Source organism: Pseudonaja textilis, chromosome 3 (assembly GCF_049901715.1).
Source record: "Pseudonaja textilis isolate UNSWEBS1 chromosome 3, rPseTex1.2, whole genome shotgun sequence".
Lineage (NCBI taxonomy): Eukaryota > Metazoa > Chordata > Lepidosauria > Squamata > Elapidae > Pseudonaja > Pseudonaja textilis.
In genome coordinates this window covers 132,658,879-132,684,456 of record NC_141992.1, presented here as the reverse complement: position 1 = coordinate 132,684,456, position 25,578 = coordinate 132,658,879, and the positions used below count along the sequence as shown (strand labels likewise).

The 25,578-nt window shown below is 37.7% G+C and overlaps 1 protein-coding gene across 9 annotated transcripts in view; it reads right to left on the bottom strand.

Annotated features, from left to right (window-relative positions):
- Positions 1–25,578, bottom strand: part of FARS2 (phenylalanyl-tRNA synthetase 2, mitochondrial) — a 204,674-nt gene that overhangs the window by 133,916 nt on the left and 45,180 nt on the right. For 8 of the 9 annotated variants that reach the window (XM_026715056.2, XM_026715057.2, XM_087930800.1 and 5 more), the window contains 2 exons: positions 19,411–19,570; positions 15,063–15,194 (listed from right to left, as the gene is read on the bottom strand). In XM_026715056.2, coding sequence (XP_026570841.1) covers positions 15,063–15,194; positions 19,411–19,570 — 292 coding nt within the window. The remainder of the gene's footprint in view (positions 1–15,062; positions 15,195–19,410; positions 19,571–25,578) is intronic. The other variant, XM_087930803.1, reaches the window with a different exon arrangement.

Sequence of the window (25,578 nt, the reverse complement as noted above, 5' to 3'; positions counted from 1 at the left end):
CTCCTCCGGTTCCTTTCCGGAAGAGGGCTGGCCCCCCCGGGAGGGTACCTGACCAGGAGCAGGGTCCAGGGCGGGCATGGACCTAGTTGGTACCAGTTCTTGCGCGGGAACCGTCTGAGGAAGGCTTGATCCGGCCATCTGCTACATGCCTTGAGCTATCCCCTGTTGAATAGCCTGCTCCATCCAAGTTCTCATGTACTCAGGCATCTCGATCGTGGGTGGGTCCTCCTGTCTCAGGCCAGCGGCCATGGGAGTGAGGGTTGCTTCAGGCATCCGGCTGGTAGCTGGTCCAGGGTCGTGAGACTCCTGGGATGAGCTGTGCCTGGAAAGAGGGGAACATGGAGGGGGGGGGTGCCTGGAAGTAGAAGGGGCGGCTGGGGGTGATGGTTGAGTCACCCTAGAGCGCCTATCGAACTCCCTCTCTAGTGCCTTATGACGCCTTAAGGCGTCCCTTTGAGAGGCCTTAGAAGTCTCCTGGGAGGTTTCCTTAGCCTGTCTGCGCACATGATGAGACTTCGATTTCGCCTTCAAAGAATGGCGGGAGTTAGGGTTATCATCTGCCATGGTAAAACAACAGAAGTATCAAAATGAATATATAGAAATATATATATGTGTGTGTGTGTGTGTGTGTGTGTGTGTGTGTGTGTGTACAGGCGGTTGGCACGCCTAGATACGACCTGGGTAAGGCCGGGTATCCAGAAACTGGCCCGCGCCCCTTTTGGAATTTGCAATGAATAATCTGAAAATATGACCAAAAAAAATTATTTTTTTTTTAAAAAAAACTGCCACAGATATAGACTTTAATGTACAATTATATCCCACCAGGATAAGGATCCAGGAAAACACACTGCACCGACAGTGATGGAAGCTAGGTCTCTCTAAGCAAATCTGAGAGAGAAAAATGCCAATTGAATGAGATTGGATTACCCATGTAAGGAAATATGAAGATATTCTGTATTAGACTGAATAACAACCTGGCAGTTGGTAAAAGGAAGAGAAGCCAATCAGCCAAATCAATGCCAGCAATACAAGGCCTCAGGCAGCTTCCCCCTCAGGGAGGGAGTGGCTGCTTTTCTAATTCCCCACCCTGAGATCTGCCAGAAGCCAACACTTACACCAACCATTAACAGAGTAAAGAGTAAAGAACAGCTTTCTTTTTCCCCTCTGGGAGAGGGAAAGGCATACTAGGCCTGGGAGCCTAAGCCTAGGGCCAGCAGAACGTCGCAGCAATAGGAGGCCTGCAAAATGTCGCCCGCCACGATGCATGTGGCGCCCAAAATGGCGGCCGCCTGAAATCGAAAGTGAAAGGCAAAGCGGGCGGCTCAGGGTGGGTGCATCCTGCAAGCCACGAGGGCAAGGACGCTGAAATTGGCATTAGTGGGGGAAAACCAGAATAAAAAGGCTCCAGACCTTAGAAAGGCACCAGGACAGCAAGGCAGGAAAAAAAGAAATAAACGGCAGAGAGGGGGTGGGGGGTGGGGTGGGGTGTTAGCACTAAGTGCTGCTGTTGCTGCCTGCCCAGCCCCCTGGGGGCGAAAAACGCACACCCCTAAGTCTCAAGACACCCCCAGATGCGCAGAGGCTAAGGAAATAATTACCTTAAATCAAACCTGAACTGAAATATTATCCTGCTTGAATCAGCCAAAGAGTGGGAAGCACAATCAAAACACACAGCCTAACTCTGCAAAGGCTGGGCATAAACTGGGAGGCTACAAGGGACCATGTGACAGAGGGCGGAGCGTTCCCTAATGATTAAGCCCAGCCTACACAGACGCAGACTGGAGCACCTCCCACTCTCTGGATGATCAGAGCAGCTCGAGGGAAAAATGCAGGAACAGCTACACTCTCAGCAACAACAGAACAACCCAGGTTTCTGGCTCCATCTTATGGCCATTTGAGGAACCACACCCAATTACAATTTTAGCATTTCCCTTAAAGAGAAGCAGTATTAAAATGTCTATCCTGGTTTATATATTTTCCAACCCAACTGTTAGGTGACTTACATTCCTAACAGGGGATTTTAGAGTGACTTTTAAAATGAGCCTTCAAAACCAAAAGGGCCAATGTTTAATTTCATATAAACTAGCATGGTTGGTTTCAAGCAACTATGTCTTACCTGGGATCAAATGCTTAAAAACCAGTTGTAATGTTTTTAAAAAAGATCAAATAACCTCATATGTCTGTTTTTACTGGCAACACCCCCCCCAAACCTTTGTTCCACTTGAAAGGTGGACCTCACACTTTTATTAACCATGTCACATTTTTAAAAAAATCAGTAAAACTTATAAGCTTCTTCAAATACTTAAAAGTTTTTTTCCCCATCTCAATAGTACCCACTGAATTATTAACCAATTTTAAAGTGATGTCTCATTTTTCATGAGCACTTCAGACACAATTAGGTTATGCAATCTGTTGATTATGTAAGAAGCACAAGTCAATTTTGGGGTCTGTATTACAATGAAGTTACAAAGAACAAAACAGAATAAATAAAAGTAAAAGCTACTGCTGTAGTTTGTTTTGAGTAATAAAATTATTGCAACGTTATTATCTTGTATGTTCTGGCATTAAGGATTTGTATAATGCTTGTAAGAATAAAGCGGAATATTTGTAGGTCATGGTTGAGAGGTCCTTGGTGCTGTCAGAACTTGGTTGCCAGCACTGATGATGTTATCTAGTTTGGATAATGAAACATCTGTAAGAAAGCAACCAAGCTCAGAGAGCAAAAAGAACCCCTCATAATGTTTATATGTTGGAAACAGTTGACATTCAATTGTTTTTTTTAATTGTTAAAATAATTATGTAATTTTTCTCAGCTACGGAAAAGAGAAACTATTTCATTTCAGTTTACACTCCATACATACTTGATTTTTTCTCTCCATTTTTTTCTTTGTCTCTTTCCACCAAATTCTTCAAAGTTTTAACAAGCCTCTTTTGTAAATTCAATGTAAAACAATTATCCAGGTCACTCTCTTGGATTGTTATTTATGTATCACTTTTAATTATTAAGAAATCCATCAGTTTCTTTTGTATGGCTAATGTGGTATCTTTCCCCCTATATAATTCTTGTAGCCTTTCATTTTTATATCCACTTTCAGATCAGTCCCAATGTTGTCCAGTCAAACTTGTTCCTCTTCCCCTTTTAAACACAATTTATTGGTAGAGGCAGACAGTCTTAAAATTAACTTCTGGGTTCATTGTTCAAAAATACCCTTCAAGGTGCATGGTGAAACATTTTGCTCCATTCTGTATTAATAAATCAAATTTAAGTATTTTTCTCCTTTAATTGCATATTTTAGTTCCTTTGAGTTCCCTCTAGTGTCCAACCTCAAAAGTCCCATCCTATCATATTTTTTTAAGAATTCAAGACAACAGTGTTTTCCCACAAAAACGATTCTTACAATTAATTCCAAAATATTATTTCAAATATCTGGATTCTTAGTCTATTTTTAAGTTTCCAAAATCCAAGTGGTAGTCACAGTTTTGCTGGTTATTTAAAAATCTTTTTTTAAAAAAAGACTTGTATTTAAAACTTCTTGCTAAGGATTGAATAAAATTCATCCAGTGCCTCAAAATGTGTTGATACAAAGATTTCTAATAGTTGAAAGCAATTAACAAGCAATTCCCAAAAGTGATTATAACAGGAACTGTGTGACCCCTTTTGAAGGTGCCAATTGTGGTTTGAGCAAAATTGTGGATATTCCCTCATCATCCAGAGTCCTAAACTTTCTGAAAATTGTCTTGCAGCCTCCTTGTGAGGAACAACTGTTTGGAGTACTTGTGGTCAATCTCAAGTTTTCTCCTTGTCTGGAGAGAAATTACAAAGAGCTGTTCTATTCACTGGAGTGAAGGTCGGCTCTGCTTTTAGCAGAGCTGCCTTCCGTTCACCATTTTACTTGGAAGTCCACTGATTAGAACAGTAATTCTGTAGGGCTTGCAATGTATTAAGAGTTATAATTGAGCAGGTCTCTGAGCCAAAAGAAAGGGATTATGTGTACAAGTCACTACATAGGTGCACAGCAGAGTGATTAAATATATAAATAATATTCCTTGTAGGTCTATGCTACCAAGTAGTTGTGGCTTTCTGGGGACCTGAAATAATGTATAGCCATACAAGTGATTGAAAAGTCTCTTTTATAAATGCTTTATTAATGAATTTCATGGCAACTTCAAAATCTGATTGTTCTTCTAATAACACTCTGTTATGAGAGACTCCTACAAATTCAGCTCTGTTTTGGATTTCTCAGTAGAACGTAAGTTAGAAAGGATAAAAGTTTGGGTCTCTTAATTGTTGGCACCTTTTCTATCCTACTGCAATCAGTAGGAGGGAATTGATATTAACTTCAGCTGTCTAAATTCTGTGCCAATTCAAAGAGAAGGGTGATTGTTAGAGCTTGTCCGACATCGAATTTCCCTGACATTAGAAAGAACCACTCTTGGAGACAGGCAGACTGAAGGAAACATCCAATATTGGTTTTTTCCCTTTGAGGTCATTCTCAAAAGAAGAAATCCTTATACATCCTATCATCCTTAGGGCACATGTCTGAATCTCTAGGACTATAGAATAAATGCTGCATAAATCCTTATCCAGTTACTCATTAGTTTATTGCCTCTGGGTTTAAAATATGGACAATTCTGAAATACTAACTGCAATGGCATGGAAATGAAAGATTTGAAATGTAAATCCTTTTTCAGAACTTTGAATATGCACCTCTTTTAGATCCTATTTTAAGGAGAAATGTTTTGAATATATTACTGAATCTTGGTTATCTGTTGCCAAATTTTGGCAGTGCAGTCTTGGGAATTTGGGAGACTGCAATAATATAGCTGGGAGTCATGCTTTGAGATATATTTTAGATGTAATGACACACATACTGTCAGCTTATTCACAAGAGATATCTTCAACTGAGATCTTCAAATTGTTAATAAAAATGTTATTTATTAAGCCCCTTCTTTTAAACTGAAATGCTATTGCAGCTGCTGATCTATGTATGATATAGATGATCTGTCTTCATAATTAATTTATAATTGAAAGAAAAGGCAGATACTGGCTCATGAGTATATCGATTATATGAATATACAGTCTAAGGCAAGGAGTCTTCTGGATTCCAAGAAACTAATTTTCTATTGATACCTTGTTTTGTGCTAGGAAACATTTCTTCCATTATTGTAATAAAAGTTATTTTAAAAGGCTCTGCATTCACTTGTTTTTCAAAACAGGTTCTGAGTGCTGTGAGAGCTAAGGATTCTTGTTAGATGATGGCACACGAAACATTTATCTAATGAATTATTCCAAATGGACAAGAAATGGAGGGAAATCTTTCCTGTGATTCACAGTAGTACGGATTTCCATAACCAGTGCTGTTCTTAAGTTTCTATGGCTGCAATATCATAGTTATACACATCACTGTTATTACAAAGGAATTAAATATGTTATCAGTTCATGACAGAAGGCCCTCCCAAATAAAAAAATATATGAAGCATATATCAAAATTCATGCCTGATAATCTGTTGAGCACAGTTCTTTTGGTTCATGAATTCAGAAATTCATGAAAGTCAGAAAACAGTGCTACAAAAATCACAGTCATAAATATTCAGGGAATAAGATATGTACTCAGCTACTAAAGAAAACCTGTCCAGAAAAAGGAAGCATCTTCACTATTCCTCTAGCAAAGGGAGACCAAGGAAATCAATCATTTCTTTGCATGGCTCTGTGTCCATATCATTAGAAAAGAGAAGTTGAAGGTGCTGCACTGTCCAGTCTAAATGTGTGGGATTGGGTTTAGCTGTTGTGACCCAAAAATGAGGTGGGAAAAAATTAGGCATTGTTGATCTTTTGGTATCCTGAACTCAGTTCAGGAAAACATGACAACATACTTCCTTTCCTCTTATACCATCTTTAGTATAAGAGGAAAAGGAAGGGTAAATTCAGTCAGGATTACAAGATACTATTGCTGCAAAATCAATAAAATAAGAGCTCTACTATTTCTTGTAGTATCTGTATCCTGACTGGGCCTACCTCAGAGGGTTGACATTAGAACTAAAATATACTTTCATCTCTCATCAAGGAATCAAGCTGTGAGCCCTCCGGGGCGGGGGCTGAACCAAAGTACAGAAGGGCTGATTCCTGAAGGCCAGAGGGGATGCAGCTAGAAACTAAGAGTGATAACACAGTTAGTCCCCAATTTAGTTAGTTAGTACAGTAAGTCTTCAATTTACGACTTTAGCAACTGCTTGAAATTAGAACCTACCTGAAAAAGGGGACTTACAAACTGGATCTCAGTTCCTATGGTTGCCTCCACTCATGGTCATATAACTGCACTTCAAGCCTTTAGTTACATAACTGAATTTACAGTGCCCCGCAGTCATATGACTGAGTTTTACTAGTTTCATCAAAAACTGGCACTTATTTCGCGTATGGGGCAAAACTGTGCCAAAGCAAACAATAGGTTGGCTGAATGACCACAGTGTTCGCTTAGGAATTAATGAATTTGTTTTATAACTGCAGCACTTGCTTAAAAACTGCAGCAAAAAAAGTCATGTGACTGCTTTGTTTTATGACCATTACAACTTACAACTATAATCAACAGGCTCCATTATGGTTGTAACTTGAGGACTCTGCCTGTAATTGGTAAGCCACTGCTAAGAGGAACAGAAGCAAACAGTGTATTGTCTACTAAGAGCATGGATTACGAATGCAACAGAACAACTTCCAAGATTTATCGAATTCATTAATAATGACCCTTTTGTACTAATACATTTGGATCCAAATGATAGTGTTAAGAGCAGCTACAACTCTCACCATGATCTTTGAAGCTGTTGAAAGAAATCTCAGGAATCTGCCAAGCACTGAACCCACACATACAGGGGTCAGGGTAATTACTTTATTATGTTCTGCCTATAATACAGGAATCTCCTACTCCTAGGAATAATTAGATAAGGCTTCAAGAAACGTGCGTGAAAAGGGGAGTCAGTCCTAGCCCTTTTGCAGTTGTGCAATGACTCCAGGCTAGCTCCATGCTTGATCCCTTCTCCTTGGCAGACTGTATGCTTGGCAACAAAACATAACACTTTATGTCTATTTGCTAATTCTCAGAGGATTTGCAATAAACAAGATTACTTTACACTCTTTGATAAAGAGGAAAAATATGACTTAATATGTATAATTGAGACTGAGAACACAGCAATGGAAAAATACAAATTGTTCAAAGGAACAAAAGCAATAAGAGTGGGATTACACTGTATGTTTCCATAACATCTTCTCAAAAATCCAAATGAATTAATCTGCCAATACTACAGAAACCATCTCGATTAAAATAGGTGGAAGAATGAATAAACGCCATATTGGCATCTGTTGTAATCTGCTCAGTCAATATGGAAGATGGAAATCGCAGAGCTTTTAAAGAGATATGAAGTAATCATGATGGGAGACTTAAATTACATGGATATTTATTGAGAGATAAAGTCTGCCAAGCCTGCTGATTCCCAGAAATTCCTGATTTGATCTTTCTGACCATTTCTTCTTTCAGAGGATAGAGGAAGTACAGGTCGATTAACTATTTTTGATTTAATATAGCCCATCAGCACGATAGACAGTTAAGTAGCGCAAACATTGAAATAAAGTGACTGTGACCTGCTAAAGTCCTTAATATTAAGGAAAACTAAACCTGAATGGAGTGAAATGCATACCTTCAAGAAATTAGATCTTGCTATAATATTAAATTTAATATATTGAATATATTATTAAATATATTAAGTATTAAATGTAATTTTCTAAGATGAGTTTCATAAACATAACTTAGGTACATTAAAAATGATGATATGGAAAAAACAGGTATGTAACTGAATCAAAAAGAAAGTTGAATTATGGAGAAGTGTCAGAAAGGATAGTGCTATGATGCCTGCCTCATATAGTATACATGAACAAAGCTAGAGAAGCAAGAACTACATCAATTTTATTTTTAACACTGAAGTAAATTCAGAAACTTGAAGCTGGGAAATTCTTATTATAATTTCCAAGTTTGGTAGCAAGTGGTTAGAATGCAGTCTTTCAGGGTAACTCTGCTCACAACCAAGAGTTCGATCCTGACTGGCTCAAGATTGACTCAGCTTTCCATCCTTCCAAAGTCATAAAATGAGGGCCCAGATTGTTGGGGGCTATATGCTGACATTTGTAAGCCACTCAGAGAGTGCTGTAAAGTATCATGGACAGATAAATCAGTCTAAGGGCTATTGCTATTGCTGTAATTATTGTAATTTAATAAAGACAGCATTTTTCTGAATACTTTGAGAAACTTTATCCCATATTACTCTCCACCTGGGCTAGTTCACTATTAGTTTATTTCTTTCATTCCCTGCAAGCTTAATTACAGTATTTATAAGGGATTTGCCTAACTCTCTGCTCATAATTTTTATCCACATTACTATCCCACTTTACAATTTCTAGGACTCTATAAATTAACAATTCTACTTGATTTGATCCCCATTATTTTAATTTGCACAGATTTTTCTTTAAATTATTTCCACTTTTTAATCTTGCAAGAACCTTTAATTCTACATTCAGAAGCCTGGTTATATGCTAGATTTGCTCATTAGTCAAGCAAGGAAATGTAAAAGGTGTGCTTCATAAAAAATCCAGCAATTCATGCCATATGAGAAGAGTAAGTTTCAGAAATCTGTCCTTCATTTTAAAAAATAACTTCTTGGAAACATACGTAATTGAATTGTCACACAATAGGGCAATATTTGATCATCTTATGCAAACACACAGATTGTGAGTAAAGTTAAATTAATTATTCCAAAGACTACAAACTAGAGTGTACATATCGGGTATGACAGAAAGTTTTCAGTTAGAAATGCCAACATCCCTAAAACAATACATGTTTCTTTTAAGATACATGCGAGCGCAACAAATGTAAGCAGGGAAAAAATGCATCTGTAAGTTAAATATAGGCATAAAGACAAATTATAAGAAGGAGAAATCAAATGATGCATATGTTCTGAACACACTGTATGTGGGTGTAACTATGAGCAACAGACAGTGGGAGACCATAAACATTCACAGTTAGCACTGTCACTTGTCTAACTATGCTGTAAGTGATAGAGGGGGGCAGATTATAATTGGGCAAAGGCAAAAGGCTGGTAAAAAGAAGAAATTAGATGGAGAAAAATTAGATGTAAGTCCAAGTTTGGAGCTGAGCTACAGTAGATAGATAAGAAAAATTAGCTTCGTGTGATTGGAGGGAAAAGGTAAATAAAATAAAATTTGAGTTCATTTTATTACGGAGTTGAATTGATGGAACACGAATGAATATACATATACATAGGAATATGTTTGTGCCAGAACCTTGTCAATCTGGTTTCAGGCTTGAACATGGGGCAGAAATTGAATTGTTGTGGATTATCTACAATGGTACCTGGATGGCCCAGGACATTCACTAGTCCAGGGTTTGTGATCATCAGTATGCTGATGGTAGCCTGTTATATAACTCAACTCCAAACTAAAGAAAAGATGCAATGGGCATCCTTCTTCAGTGTCTAGACAGATTCTGGATAGAGAGGACCATTGGTTTCAAAGAAGGACAAAAGAGGTCATCTATGTTAAAATTGAACAGTCCTCTGTCAACAGAAGGGAGGGATAAGGTACCACTATCTCCTGTGTACAACACAGTCCTTTCAACAGTTCCAAGAAGGTTCCACGCCCGTTTGCATTCTGATTCAGGTGACCCTGAGGGCACAGATAAACCCTCAAGTGGCCTCAACAGCTCTGAGAGAGAGCACTAACAAGATGACTGCAAAGAACCATGATCCTTCCATCTCATCCCCAATCCTGTCAGAACTAATCCTTCTATCCTCCCCACCATCAGATGAAGCATTCTGGATGAGAAGCCAAACATCTTCAAGGCAAAACAAAGAAAGTCCAGTTGCCTTTTGAAAATGCAACTTTGAGAAAACCACAACCTGGATGACTGAGAATCTCCATACAAATTCAATGTCTGAAGATTGTCAGAGACAATATAGATTGAATTAAGCTCAAGCAACAAATAAATACTGCAGAGATTCCAAGAACACTACTTTACTGTTTATTATTACGAGGGCCAATTTGGTTTAGTGGTAAAGGCACTACTTAGAAAGCAAGAAACCGAGTTCAAGTCCCACCTTAGGCATGAAAGTAGCTGGGTGACCTTGGGTCAGTCATTCTCTCCCAGCCCAACTCACCTCACAGAGTTGTTGTGGGGAAAATAGGAGGAGGAAGGTGTGTTGGATATGTTTGCCACCTTGAGTTATTTATATAAATACTAAAGGCAGGATATAAATAATCAAATAAATAAAATAAAATTGTTGTAAGGTATGGGTAACAGAATATTGAAAGCCTGCCCAAGTTTCTCTCTGCCCAATCTTTAAGATGAGATGAGATGAGATGAGATGAGATGAGATGAGAAGAGAAGAGAAGAGAAGAGAAGAAAACTTTGTCATTTTTACTGCAAACACACCGGCCCACATTAAAAATGAAATTCTGTTTCTTGCTCTCAAGATAAAGTGTATTAGGTGTCTTTTTCAGGTTTACTTCAATCCCAGAAATGTATAATCTTTTCTGTAAGTCAGTCCTTAACAGCTATTTCAGACTTTCTCAATGCAGTGGCTTAATATCTTACAAAAATGGTGAAAGATAGGAGATTCATGATCTGGAAGTTCTTTGAACTCCCAGTTAGAGCAGATAACAGGAAAACCCTGATTCAGAGGACAGACTAGATTAGGACTTCCTTGAACCTGGGTACTCTGGGTTGTAGTCATTCATGCCCTCATCATGTCACCCTTGGATAAGTGTAACTCACTCTTTTTCGGGCTGCTCTGAAGACTATCCATAAACTTCAAAAAGCAACACGTGGTCAAAAGCTAATGCAACAGAATTATTCTATGGTCACTGTGCCAATTATCTGTAGAGTTGGTTTTTTTTTTAAAGATTTGAGTCACATGCTGCTGTAATAATTTTTCAACCTTCAGGTAGGTTATATATTTAAACTCAGAACTGAGGAGGGAAAACAATACTAATTTACTAACTTTTGCTTCTACCCTAATGCTTTTTGGTATGACTTTACATAAGTCAGTGGTCCACCAAAGAAGAAGAAATTGCCAAGTGAATGAGACTTTGTAAGCAAAGATATTTATAGCAGAGATATTTATAATTCACTTTTTTTTGGTCCTGGGATTCATAAAAACAATTTCAGAAACCCAGCTAACCATTATTTCACACATTTCATTTCCACATAGACCGCAAAATAATTAACTCTCTAAAATGCATTAAACATATATGAACAATTTTAGGAATGGATTAATGTGTTAAAAGTGCTGATGAGATTACTGAATTGTCAAAGTTATCCAATAATGAATACATCTTATCAGGGAGTCCCTAGAACATATAGATAATCCTCAACTTACACTGTTCATTTAATGATGGCTCAAAGTTTTGATAGCCTTGGAGAACATGACTTACAATTTGTAAGCAGACGTACAATTGTTACATCATCCTAGCGGTCACATGATTGCAATTTGGGCGCCTGGCAACTGGCTCTCATTTATAATAGTTGGGTTGCAGCATCCTGTGGTCACATAGTCATGATATATCCGAAAAACTGCCCATTGGGAATGCTGGATTCACTTAATGTCTATGTGATTCACTTAACAACTGCAATGATTTGTTTAACAACCACAGTGATTTGTTTAATAAGTGTTATTAAAATGATTTTATCATTAGGAACCACTCCACCTATGACCACAACAAATTACAGCAGAAATTCGGGTCCTAATTGTGTTCATTGTGTTGAGGATTGCAAGGTTACCTGTATTATTATTTCTTCCCTGGTATATTAAACAATTGCTATTCCAATAATTTGGGTCTACTGAACTTTTTTTTAAAAAGGCTTATTCCTGAATACAACATCATCAATAAGATGTAAGGGTCATTGTCTCAATGGCATGACTGAATCAGATTTAGCCTGTTGCAGCAGATGCTTCCTTTCCTGGCTTTCTAGTCCAGTCAGCTGAAAAGCTAAATTTGCCCCTTCTATTATCAGAATGGCTCAACACACATTCAAATCTCCAGCTAGCTGAACTGAGCTACACAAACTCTTCCAAATTCAACAAAGCCTGCTATATCGTCCTTGTTAAATCCCAAGCACAGCAGTATAAGCAGTTCTGTTTCAAATTCCTGCAGTGTTATTGGGAAGTAATTACATTTTTCCCCACAGACATCTGATATCGGACTGGCACACAAGATATGCTACATACTTCACCTGCTGGAGAGCTTCTGTACAATCATCTGCAAAGAGGTACAGAGCTAGATGTGAAGGACAAAAAAAAAATTCTTCTCAAGGAAACACACTCTGAGGTTTGATACAGCCTTGAAAAAACTGCATTCTGGTGGCTTCATCAATCCAGTAAATAAAACAAGTTAATATTGATCATATTCAGCGGTGGTATTCAGCCAGTTCTGACAGGTTCTGGAGAATCGGTAGCGGAAATTTTGAGTAGTTTGGAGAACCAGTAAATACCACCGCTGGTTGGTCCTGCCCCCATCTATTCTCTGCCTTCTGAATCCCAGCTGATCAGCTGGGTCTTCTTCTGTTGCTCTGCACAGGAGAACAGATCTGGAAAGCAGGTTAGTGGAATGGGGGATTTTACAGTATCCTTCCCACAGGAATGGGGAGGGAATGGGGATTTTATATTATTCTTCCCCTGCCACGCCACCAAGCCATGCGACACCCACCAAACCATGCCCGCAGAATCGGTAGTAAAAAAAAAAAAATACTACCACTGATCATATTCCCTTTTAGCTACTAGTTATTACTTATTATATACTGTGTGCATGGAACATATCAACATTTTAACACAAAGTTGGAATATTGAGACAATTCAAAGGGTTGATATAACCCTTATCATATAAAGCAACAGCTCTGATCATCCTTGATCAATATGATTACTCACAATGGAACAATTGACTTATTAAACATACTCAAATAATCTTTCAAGCAAAACAACCCATAATGATAAGAAATATTATAGAACTTCTCAAGATATGAGCACTAATCTGCAGCAGATACTACTATTAATTGCAAGCTTAAAAAGGAATAAAAAGACCTCCAAGGAAGAATGTGGCCCTAAACCCACATTCTGCAACTCTCTCACTCAGTAAACCATAATAACTAAAGTATCAGTAGGTGAAAAATAGTAGAGTGACCATTTCTTGAGTGTCTTGGGCTTGACTTGTGGCATATATATCTATACATACTTTTACTGGATTCTTTGGAATAAGCTCTATGGAGCAGAATGCAACATATTTTTGTACATTTATTCTGGCTGTTACATATGGTGCTTTTATTACATTTTTTTCTCAGTGAGAAAAGTTACTTTCTTCACGAAGAAGAGTAGGATTTATGAATGTAAAACAAGCCAGAATAGATTTTACTCTGCATTTCTTTCTAGATCACAGTATAATGTTGATCTGCATTGCTCATTGTGAAGTTCATGAGGCAATATGTCTTCTCTAAGACAAAGGCCTTTAATCCAGAAATCCAATGCGGGTAGGGGGAAAGAATGAGGGAGTTGTGAGTACATCAATGAATTTTTTTTTTTTCATTTCTCCAAAAATTCCTCAGCGGGAGACATGCTTCTACTGAAATGTCAGTAAAATCAAGGAAAGGATTTCGTGGTAAAATGATGCTATGTTTGGGAAAGCAAATGAAAAATTCCCACAAGTTCCCAATTAAATGTTCAAAACTAAATATATCAAAGCATGTGGAAACCTCACTGGATTCTGAAATGTTCAAGGAGGAAACTAACTTCAGGGATAGATTTTTATCTTTTATTTCCAAAATCCCACCATATTCTCTTATGGCATTTTGACGAGAACAGGCCATCCACTGTTACACTTGAAGGCAAATGTATCCCAAATGTATTCTTCAAAACAACAATTCCATTTTCATTATTAATACATTTGTAATTCTTAAACTTACTCAATTTCTATCATAGTTTTACCACGTATAATAATAAAAAGAATTTTGCCACTTTCTCAATAACCTAGGGTTTTGTTCTTCATTTATTTGTTTTTTTTATCAAGGCAACAGATACATTTTTAACTGCCAGCTGGCTCAGTAACAACTGAAAGCAGTTTATTTTTAATGTTTATGAGAATCTGGCCATTCAATGAATACAATACTTCCTTGCATAGATAATTTTAAAATGTGTAAGAGCCATTTTAAGTCAAGGACTATCTGTATAGCCATCTAAAAGGCTACCACATACAAGACAGAACAGACTTGTTCTCTGCTGAAATCAAAAGCTGGACAAGAATCAAGGAGAATGAGTGAAATTGCCTGATGGTAAAATATATTAAATAATGCAAGTGTATTTCTGGAAAAATAGCTGACTCCCCTTTACGGGATCTTGTCAGATAGAGATTGGTTGAATATTTGTTGGGGGAGGGATAGCTAAGTGATTAATGATTTCCCATGTTGAACAGGGGGGTTGGATCAAATGTCTGATAGGATTTCTTCTTACATTTTATGATTTAATTATATACTTTAATCCTGCCGGCACTTATTGGTGATGATAGTATTATAGGTCTGAGATTTTTAAATAAAATATTGTCTTGAAGACAGATCAGCAACAGTTTTTAGCTTAAGTCAAATCACAGAATGCTAGAATTCTGTAGTTTTCCCATAGCTATACTATTCTATTAGGACATACAACTATATTTACACACTTCTGTGCAAACAATATAATCCATACATTGTTCAATCATGAAAGAGAAAAAATTGCTTTCTACCACTAGTGAATAATTTGGCTTCAGTGTTAGTTTCTCATTTACTCAATTAATGTAGCAACCTCAGCATTCAAAGTGCTATGTTTGTTCTTTGTCTCTAAGTTAACAGCCAGTTACTAACTGTGATCTGCAGATGTATATGAAAGTGCGCTGCAAATGAAGGCAGCGTGCTGGGCTGTGAAACCGATTGCACTAGAAGTCTTTGCTAACAGAAAGGTCAACAAAGAAAAAGGAATTTTCATACCTGAGTTAACAAGCTGCTGCTCCATGACCCCACATCCCAAGACCTCCATCCATTCTCCTTGAAAGTTGATCTCCATCTCAAAGGAAGGGTGAGTAAATGGAAAATAGCAGTCCACCCATCTAGTCTTGAGTCCTGGAGTGGTTAAAATAAAAGATATAAGCCAAAAAGAAAAGATGGGGTTAAGTGATGTAACAGCTTATGCCTTGCAGTGTACTCTAAGAAAAAGTTTACCTTTTATTTAATGGCATCAATAATTGCAAACCATACAAAGTAAATAGCCACATAATTGACAATACTTTGTGTGTAAGGTAATATATCTTGGATCTTGTGGAAGAGGTGGAAGAGGAGAAAGAGCCATATCTTTTCCAAGGGGAAAACGCTTTTATGCAATTCAAGCACCATTTAAAAAACAAATCAATTACCAGCAACTACCTGGTTTGAACTGAGAACATGGGCAAAACGTTGTTGTGGTCAGTAACTGGAAATAACTAACATCTCCCCAGAGATATAGATGATGACTATATTATAATGGTTATTTATTTTTTTATTTATTAAACAGATTTGTATGACTGCCCAGTTCATACACAGCTGGCTCTGGGTGGTTTACAACATTAAAATCCACAATATTAAAAATCATAATGCCACCACCCCATGGCAGCAGCAACTCAATCAAACCAATCGCTTGATCGGCTCCGTCTCCATTCAAAATCCTCAGGTCCACTGACAGAACCACGTCTTCGGAGCCTTTCAGAAAAGGTGAGGACCAATGACACCTCCAGGGGAAGGATGTCCCATAGGGGCCACTAATGAGAATGCCCTTTTTCATAGTCCCACCAGATGTACATCTCTAATGGATGAGACCAACAACCTTCTCTGCCTTCCCATCCTACCCTTCTACAAGAACCAAAGAGTGCCTTACTCAGAGCCACTACATCTTGCCAGGGTTCAGTTTTAGCCTGTTGCACCCTATCCAGATCTTAAGAGCCTTCAGGCACAGGGAGACGTCACAGAATCACTTAACTCACCACAGCATCGATGTACAGCTCTCATCAGCATGCTGATGGTATTTCAACCCCGATAGGGTGACCTCTCCCAGTGATTTTCTGTAGATGTTAAAATTTTCCTATAGGCAGGTTTGATGTCTTTGGTAGTCAACAAGTCTTCACAGTATTCTCACTTCAATGCCTCTTCTATACTCTCCTTCAGATATTCTTCCAATGCCCTTTTTTCTTCTTCAACTTCAACTACTAATGCAACCTATGCTCCTTGGTAAATAAAGTCTATCAACTTTACTGCATGGAATGGATGAAGGGTATGATTTACTGTTATTATTTTTCTGGTTTTCCTATCCAGGGTTTATACTTCAGTTTGAGTCCAGCCCACTATTTCAGCTGTATATCTAATGGCTAAAACTGCTCAAATGTTAATCACCTCGATGGCATTTTCACCACTGAGTTAGGATTTTCTTCACTCTTCTGATGTACAGGTAATCCTTGACTTACAACAGTTCATTTAGTGACCATTCAAAGTTACAATGGCACTGAAAAAATTGACTTATGACCATTTTTCACCCTTATAACCATTGCAGCCTTATAACCATCCCCATGGTCACATGATCAAAATTCAGATGCTTAGCAACTGACTCCTATTTATGACTATCTCAGCGTCCCAGAGTCATGTGACCTTCTGACAAGCAAAGGCAATGGGAAATCCAGATTCACTTTACAACTGTGTTACTGACTTAATAAATGAAATGATTCGCTTAACTACTGTGGCAAGAAAAGTTGCAAAATGGGGCAAACTCATTTAACAAATGTTTCACTTAGCAACATAAATTTTGGGCTCTACCTGTATTTACTATTAACCTTCTTCTCAATTTCAATGTGGCAGATATCCAGGTATTTATAGTATATTTTTCAGTACAGATTCTTGATGTTATTTCCACAGGGCATCTTGATTCCTTCAGTTTTCACTACTTTTCTTGTTAATGGTGAGGGTGACACATTTGTCCAGTCCAAACTCCACTGCAATATCTTGGCTACATATTCAGACAGCATTGATCAGCATTTCAAATTGTGTTTTTCCATGCAGCTTCAAATCATCCATGTAAAGGAGGTGGGATAGCCTGGCAGATGTTTTTCGATGTTTGATAGCCATGGCCTCAGTTATTTAGCATGGTTGACAGAGGCATCAATGCAATGACAAGCAATAGTGGAGATATGTGATATTGATGATTTCACCCACTCTATTTTTTTTTTAAATTATTGCCTAAGTTATCTCTTTTTACCAAATAAATTTCTTTGTAGCCCATTTTAAATTATCTACAAACATGGTGTGCATTGTATCTGCAACATGCTCCAATAACTACACGGCACAAGGAACTTTCTACGTAAGAGAAAGAAAGAAAGTGGGATAAGTAGAGGGTCTGAAGAACAGAATAGCTTATTCTTTCCCTTGTGCAGTAAATGAAGCTGAGTGACTCTCTTTCAAGTCCTGCTCTTTTTTTCAGATTAAAAAACGCTGTAGTTTGTTTCGTTTCCAATTGGCACACATAACCTTCTTCTATTCTGACTATATCTTAAGCAAAATTATTGAGCTTGGTGTACAACATGCTTCATGCCCAAGTGGAGTATTCAAGTCTGAGTATCTGTTGCCCTACGAACTGCAATGGCATACATCCAGTTTATAATGGACCTGACAACCCATTAGAAACATAAAAATTAGGCTTCATTTGAGAAGGTCAAATATTTAAAACCATATTGAACTAATGGTAAATACTGTAACCAGCATTGCATTTACTGTACGCAATTGAAAATGAAGAAACTATATATCTTCATCCTTAGAAACTTGGCTTTTTATATTTTTTATGCAAATATGGTGTTAAAGTATAATATGAACATAAGCTGACAACTAATCTAAAAATGGGTAACCCCATGACACAGAGCCAAAGGAAATATTGATTATCAAGTGCCCCATGTTCAATCTGACGTTTATTTTCAGTTTATGTAACGTGAATAAAAAATAGTTGAGACTGGAGCTGACTATGAAAAGAAGAAACAACAAGTATGCATATACCACAAACAAAAATTTCTCAGCAAGAAGAATAAAGAAGCTGCTAACACCTTCTTGTGTAGGAGTTTAAATTAAAATGTTCTTTGCTAGATCTATGATAAAAATATACCCCAACAATTTCAAACCTTGCCAACATCTTGCATGAATTCTAATGTTCATAGAAATTATTTATTTATATGATATATTTTTAAATATACTTTAAGAACAGTTTTGCTGTCTTAAATTCATTATGCTTGGCTTTCTAGTACATCTTCCTTACCCAAGTGCCCCTTCTGATGTGAAGAACTGCAGCTCCCATAATTCCGGAATGATTTTTGTGAAACTCAGATATATTGTTCTTAACAAAGGCATTAGACCACAGTAGCTTATTATATTATATGCAACTTTGGTATGTGTTATTAGTGGGTTTTTTAAATTTACACTTCAGAATTGAATATATATGTCCTCAACTATGAGTTAATCTGGAATATAAAAATATAATAACGTGTGCATTTATGCTTACTGGATCAAATAAGTATGGTCATAAATCTTCAGACATCAAAACCAGCATAACATCATTGAACTATAGAAAGCTGTGTTGTGAGAAAAGTCTGCTGCTGATAGCTCTTCTTAAATATTTAGCTGAGTTCTTGCCTCACAATCAGGAGGCTGTGAATTCGGTCCTAGGTAAAGGCAGATGTTTCTCTCTCTGGGCACGTTAAGATTACATCTGCTGAATATAACTCTGCACTGGCAACAGGAAGGGCATCCGGCTAGTAAATACTCCGCTCCATTCAGTTGCCCAGACTTTGCAGCTGCCCTGCAAAGGATTATGGGGTCATTAAAAGATGTTGATTGTAGGTAATCCTTATTTAATGACCACAATTAGGATGGCAACTTGCATCATTAAGCAAGCAGTCACTAAGTGAAACCGCAACTGTGTTTATGATCTTGTTTTAGTTTTCCTTTGCTTTTCAGACCTGCAAACGGTTGCAAACAATCACTAAACAAGGCAGTTGCTAAACAAGGACTGTCAGCATAATGTGGTACATATTTGCGTGTGTTTATTGTTACTATGTGTTAATTGACATTCTGCTTCCATGAACAGATAATCTGGAGGCAATACTGATGTGTAAGTTTGAGATTAGTGTTCGTAAAGATTCTGCAGGAATTCTTGCAAGTTACCACTTACAATAATTAGACAGTATTTATTATTACTAGCTGCTAGAGTGGATGACACTGATAAATACATTGCAATGTAATGAGAGGCCAGCTGATTGATTTGTGAGGTACGTACCATCGCCAAAGAGATGAGCCACAAGTTTTGTGAGTGTCATTTTCAAATTGTATTCCACAAGTTTTGCTGCTTCCATGGTATGCACCTCTTGCTTATGTGATGTACGGTGTCCCTGTTCAAACAAGCAACAATTTTCTCCATCGCTGACATTGCTGAACAACTGTTTATTAAATAAAAGACAATTACGAACAATTAGCGCAGTTTGTTCACATACATGCTTGGGATAATCCTTTTAAATAGAATCTACAGAGGAATTTCCCGTTTTTTGCTTTAGTTCTATCGAATATGTTATTTGATCTTCAGTAACATTGTAGAAAGTTTCTTTTTATAGAAATCAAGTCCATATTTTCCCAATCCGCAGAAACTGACCTAAGCATCAATGCTTGCCTCAGGTTAGTTAAACAAGTATATTTCTAAGTTGATATTTTAATTAGATATTTCCAGCTTACAGTTTACACACTTAGCAACAGGCCTTCATCAAAATATCATATCTGTAATGGTATGTGGGAATGACCTTGGGAGACAGGAAGAAGAGAAGCAGCCTAGAGAACCGTCATATAAAAGGCAACTTAGCTTACAACAGGAATGTGGGCTGGCAAGCAGCTGAGAAGTCCTAGTTTCTTGGGCTGAAAAGGAGACAGGGGAGAAATGTACTTTCAAATCTGTAAGATTCTGTTAATGTTACCTTGCAATAAAGTACAATTAGCTCATCTGGCTGTGCTTCTTGCTTGCACTATCTTGCAAGGTTGATAATACTTTTCCCCTGTCAAATGTCCTTCCACTGATATACCCACATCTATATACATATTATTGTTTAGAGTTTTGTGGTGATCTACAATTATTTCTCAAGATGAAACAACAATTTTAGCCTTATAAAATCAATTCATTATTTAATCAATGAAATAATGAATTCTCCTTCAGTCATTCACCTCTACTAACTCTACATTTGCTATTTTCTAATAGTTGCCTGATGAATCTAGCACATGTAATATGTCAATTTTCCTTTAAATGAGGAAAAATCAATAATTAAATCAATGTACTCTGTCCGAACCTGTTGTAGAACAGCCTCCTACCTGATGGATTAACAATGACTATCAGGAGAATATTTCCTACCATTATATTTCACTGTTTGGCACACACACAAAATAAAAACCCTGTAAGATTACACCTGGCCCTCCACTGTTATTGAATGAGCAGGTACTCAAGTCACTGTGTTAATAATAGAATACCTTCTGCTGCTTACAGCTAGGACTTTTAGTTTAGGAACAACACAAATTACTTTGGACATGAAGCTACATCACCTTTCGATGTAATCACTGAATCTTTCAATCCAGAGTTCACCAAATATAGAAAGCTGAGATTGTTTCTATTATATGAATTCAGCCAGAAAACTCCAGTAGCTAAAGGCTTTCAGAAAGGGTGTGACCCATCTTTCAAAAGGTGTAATCCTATTTTTTTAAAAAAATAACTCACAGTTAATATGTTAATACTTACTTCCAGTGTTCAGTATTGTTTAGATGACTACCTGTCAAGGCAATCTGATGAAACTTGGTCCCGACTGATTTCTCATGCTTTAAACTCCTAATTTGGCTGAGACAGTTTTCCACTTCTATATGCCTTAAAATGTATTAGAAATGTTTATTGCAGTCATTCAGCTGTGCTCAAGAGTAAGGGCCTGGAAGCTAGTGGAATTCTCCTCACTCCCAGGCTGCAAAGTGTCTTATATTCTTGGTGTCTTCCCTTTCTTAAGATCACAAGAAAAGAGATGCTCACACCAAGTGTTTCAATTCTGCGTATACTGCTTTATCTCAAAAGGAATTCAGCAATGAAAAGAGAACCTCCTTTATTTCATTACATCGTCGATACCCTGATTGCTCAAGATACAGTCTATCATGTTGAAACTTTCGCAATACCAAGATAAAAGAAACAATACTCATGACATTAAAATGACCTCCACCTGTATTATTCTTATCAGCTTTTGCTATCTCTCCAGCACAAATCTGAAGTGCTATGTGGTGAAATGCTACCCAACTAATATAAAACTGGAAAAGAAGAATCTCAATCCAAGATTATACGTACAAAATAGAATTTTCAAGTGGCCGTTAAGCAGAAATATTGCTCTATAGCGATATCTCGGGCAATGCCCTTGTGACAAACATGTGACAAATGTGGCATCTATGGGAATGATGAACAAACTCAGTATCATGGTGCCTCGTTGCATTGAGAATAGCTTAACTACAGTCGTTACAAACCATCATTCTCCTATTTAAATCAAATTGGGAACTTGGTTCAAAGTATGGTTTCTGAAGCTTGTTTGCAATGGCCAATCCATGAAGTAGTCATCCAATCCAATTCAGAACATGCCAAGACAAAATTTATTGGTAGAAATTACGTGCTCTTTCTCATTCTCTCTCTCCTTCTCTCTCTTGAAAAGGTAGCAAATCCCATCTAATGCAACAGCAGTATGTTTCTATTTCAATAACTGACAATAATAATAAGGAAAAGGAAAATGCATCTGGCTGTGAAAAGTATCAAATTCCTACGATATCCTACTTCATGGCTTGAGACCAGGCTATCTGAGGGATTGTCTCTTGCCGGTCACATCCACCCGACCCCCTAGAGTGGGGAGGCGAGGAATGTTGTGGGTCCGGTCCCTTAAGGAGATATATCTGGTGGGACCCAGAAGAAGGGCCTAGTCCCTCCCTCAGGAACATCATCCCTCTGGAAAGTAGACTGGCCCCCCACTGTCGCTCTTTTGGAAGGCTTGAAGATGTAGTTCTGCCAGCGGGCCTGAGGAACCCAGAGCGGGATGGAGCCTATTAAATGGCCGGTATGACTGTGTGTTGTCACTGGGTGGGGAGGTTTCTATCTCCTGTAGGTCGCCTTGAGTTGCCATTTTAATTTTAAATAAGTGAGAATAATCAACCAATGGAACAGCTTGCCCTTGGATGTTGTGCGAGTGTCATCACTTGAGACTTTCAAGAAGAGATTGGACTGCCATTTGTCCAATGGAGAAATGGAGTAGGGTCTCCCGCTTGGGCGGGGGGTTGGACTAGATGACCTACAAGGTCCCTTCCAACTCTGATTATCTGTTACCTGCCATGAGTAGGCAGCAATATAATTTTTTTTAAATAAATAAATCTGGATTTTCCTTAAAAGAATCCCATTCCCCACCTTCCTTCTCCACCTCTACTGACTTATCTCTATCATTGAATTTCTGCTACTTTCTACATTTTTTTTAATGTAGACTCAGTGATGTCATAGTAATGGAAATAGTAGGTGATCAATATATTATCTGATCTTTTAATTTTAAATGTCTTATGTTATCAGTAGAAAGTTATCAGAATACTTATATCACATCCCTTTAGCAAAGCTTACCCAAAGTTTACAAAAAAAGCATCGCCTAAAACCAGCGTTTTTAGTCTGCAATATGTTATTGGGCTTTGTTCCCATTAGCTCCCTCGGGTGGAGAGAATAATGTAGGCTATATTTAATATGAGACGGCGTGGGGTTAGATATACAGTCTTTCCAAGTTATAGTTTAAAAAAAATATCATGTGGTACATTCGGACAAATTACTCCATTGTTTAAATGTCAGCTATTTAAAATTTGACTTCCACAACTGCTCTAGTCCAATTATTTTGGAAGCATAATTCTTTTTGTTGTCAGGATTTAAAGCAAATTCCTGACAACACATCACTGCAGGTGACTGTACTTTATTTATTTATTTGATTTGTCAATCACTTACAAGATAACAGGTATAAGTATAAACATAGTTATGAATACGTGAAATGGATACATATAAGAAAAATAAAAAGAAACAATAGGACAGGGACGGTAGGCATGTTGGTGCGCTTATGCACACCCCCTACAGGCCTCTTAGGAAAGGAGTGAGGTCAATAGTAGACAATCTAAGGTTAAAGTTTTTGGGGTTTGGCAAAGAGCTTAGCAGAACCTGGTGCATCTTGAAAAAAAAGCTAAATAGAGATGGAAATGTTAAGTACTTAAATGAGAGCTTACTGGAAATCCCAGGCTAATTGAGTCTACTAGGAAGTTGAAAAACATTCTAGAACACAGTGGCAACCATTTATTTGCTTGCCAATAAAAACTTCATGGACATCTCTATATTATCACCAAAAGTCAAGCTTGCCTTGAGGGAGACTTTATTTTTGACTTATCCACAATACTCATTACTCTGTTCCAGCTTCTTCAGGTCTTTCAGCAGGAAATAAAAACACCGAAGTTTATTATGTTTTGCAGCCTGGAACTTTCTCTACATTGGGTGTCATTTCATACATGTTGATATAAATTATCTAATCAAATTCCAGATTGTTGCTCTGAAGTCCGTGATGCTTTCTGAGCTTGGTTGTTTTCTTGCAGACATTTCCTTACCCAAACTAGTTAACATCATCAGTGCAATTAGAGTGGTGGTTAGAATGAAGTATTGCAGGCTAACTGCCCACTGCCAAGAGTTCGATCCTGACTGGCTCAAGGTTGACTCAGCCTTCCATCCTTCTGAGGTTGGTAAAAAGAGGACCCAGGTAGTTGGGGGGCAATATGCTGACTCTGTAAACTGCTTACAGAAGCAGCACTGTAAAGTGGTATATAAGTCTAAGTGCTGTTGGTAGTCTTAGACTACTAGCATGACGACCCCCCATTTTGATCCTGAGCTACAAATATTCTCCTTTATTGATAGTCACTGGATTTACTATTGACTGGATTAGACCCATTACATGAAGAACTGGGTTTTCAGACTCAGAAGTCTGTAATGCTGGGAAAGAGGAAAGGAAAGAGGAAAAGAGAATAGCCAACAGCAACACTGGATTGATTTTAGTAGCAAAGGTACACTATTGGGAAACATGAAGGACCAAGTTGGGGAGAGATCATTCTGGAGAATATTTATGTGGTTGCTAACAGATGATGCCAGCTTGATATCGTATCATTTCTATCATCATCATCATCATCATCATCATCATCATCATCATCCACAGCTCAGGTATTTCCTGAGCTAAAAATGTTATATTCCTTTTCACTTCCAAAAACAAAAGCTCCTCTTCTGTGGGACCTGAGGGAATCAATACAATTATTACGTTTCCAAAACATGAGAATATTTTTAAAGGAATATGTAAGAAATTACTCGAATCACTGTGGCTGTTAAGCCTTAATAATTTTCAAAGAAAAGTAATTTATTTGCTTAATGAATAAATGTGCACATGTTTAGAGGCATGATTCAACTTGAAATGACAATACATTGAAGTACAATTATTTATTACAAATAGACCAGAAAAAAAGAGAGGAGGAGAAAAGTAAAAGGGGAGGTAAAGAGAAGCATGCACAGGAGTACATTCTGCTCCTCTCTTCTAATGTATTGTGGATGCATTTTTGAGCTCTTCTCTCTTTAGTGATCTAATTTTGCATGAAAGAAAATAGAGGTTATAGAAGTTCAAAGAACAAGAGAAAAGCAGAGTGCTCTATAATATGCCAGAAGTGCTAGGGAGAAAAACAAATTGGCAGCCAATACGGATTTTTTAAATAGCTTCCCAGTGTATTGAATGCTATGATTCTATTTCAATATGGAAATGTATTTTAGAGTTGATGCATTACACAGTATTATTGCATATATCAAATATTTACTCATGAAGCAGAATCTGCCACAGCACATTTTCCAGAAGACATTTAACAACATAAGACTACCATGCTGAACTATGCCAAAGTTGTCTAGTTGCTTATTTCAAGAAAATGCTGAAAGGAAGCAAATGTGCAAGTTATCAGTACCAGTCTCAGGTACCAGTAGCAATATAAATCTTGACTGGTAGTAGTCAGTGATAGGGTTTTATCCCATGAATTAAATAAAAGCTTGTCACCACAATATGTACTCTCCTTGCATTCTGCAATTTACCTACAAAATGTAGTTCTGTAGTTTTTAGGTTATGTTAGTTTAGTTTAGTGAAGGTGTACATCATTTTATCCATCCAGTTTAACTTCCTACATGTATAATTGCGTTTACTTAAATGGAATGCTCTAGCACAGGGATGTCGAACTGGATTTCTTCAAGGGCTGGATCAACATTGTAGTTCTCCACCGCAGGCCAGTGGGGGGCAGGGACGGGGCGGATGCCTCCTGCAGCACCCTGCCGACCAAAACTGAACACAGGGGGTCCACACTTGGC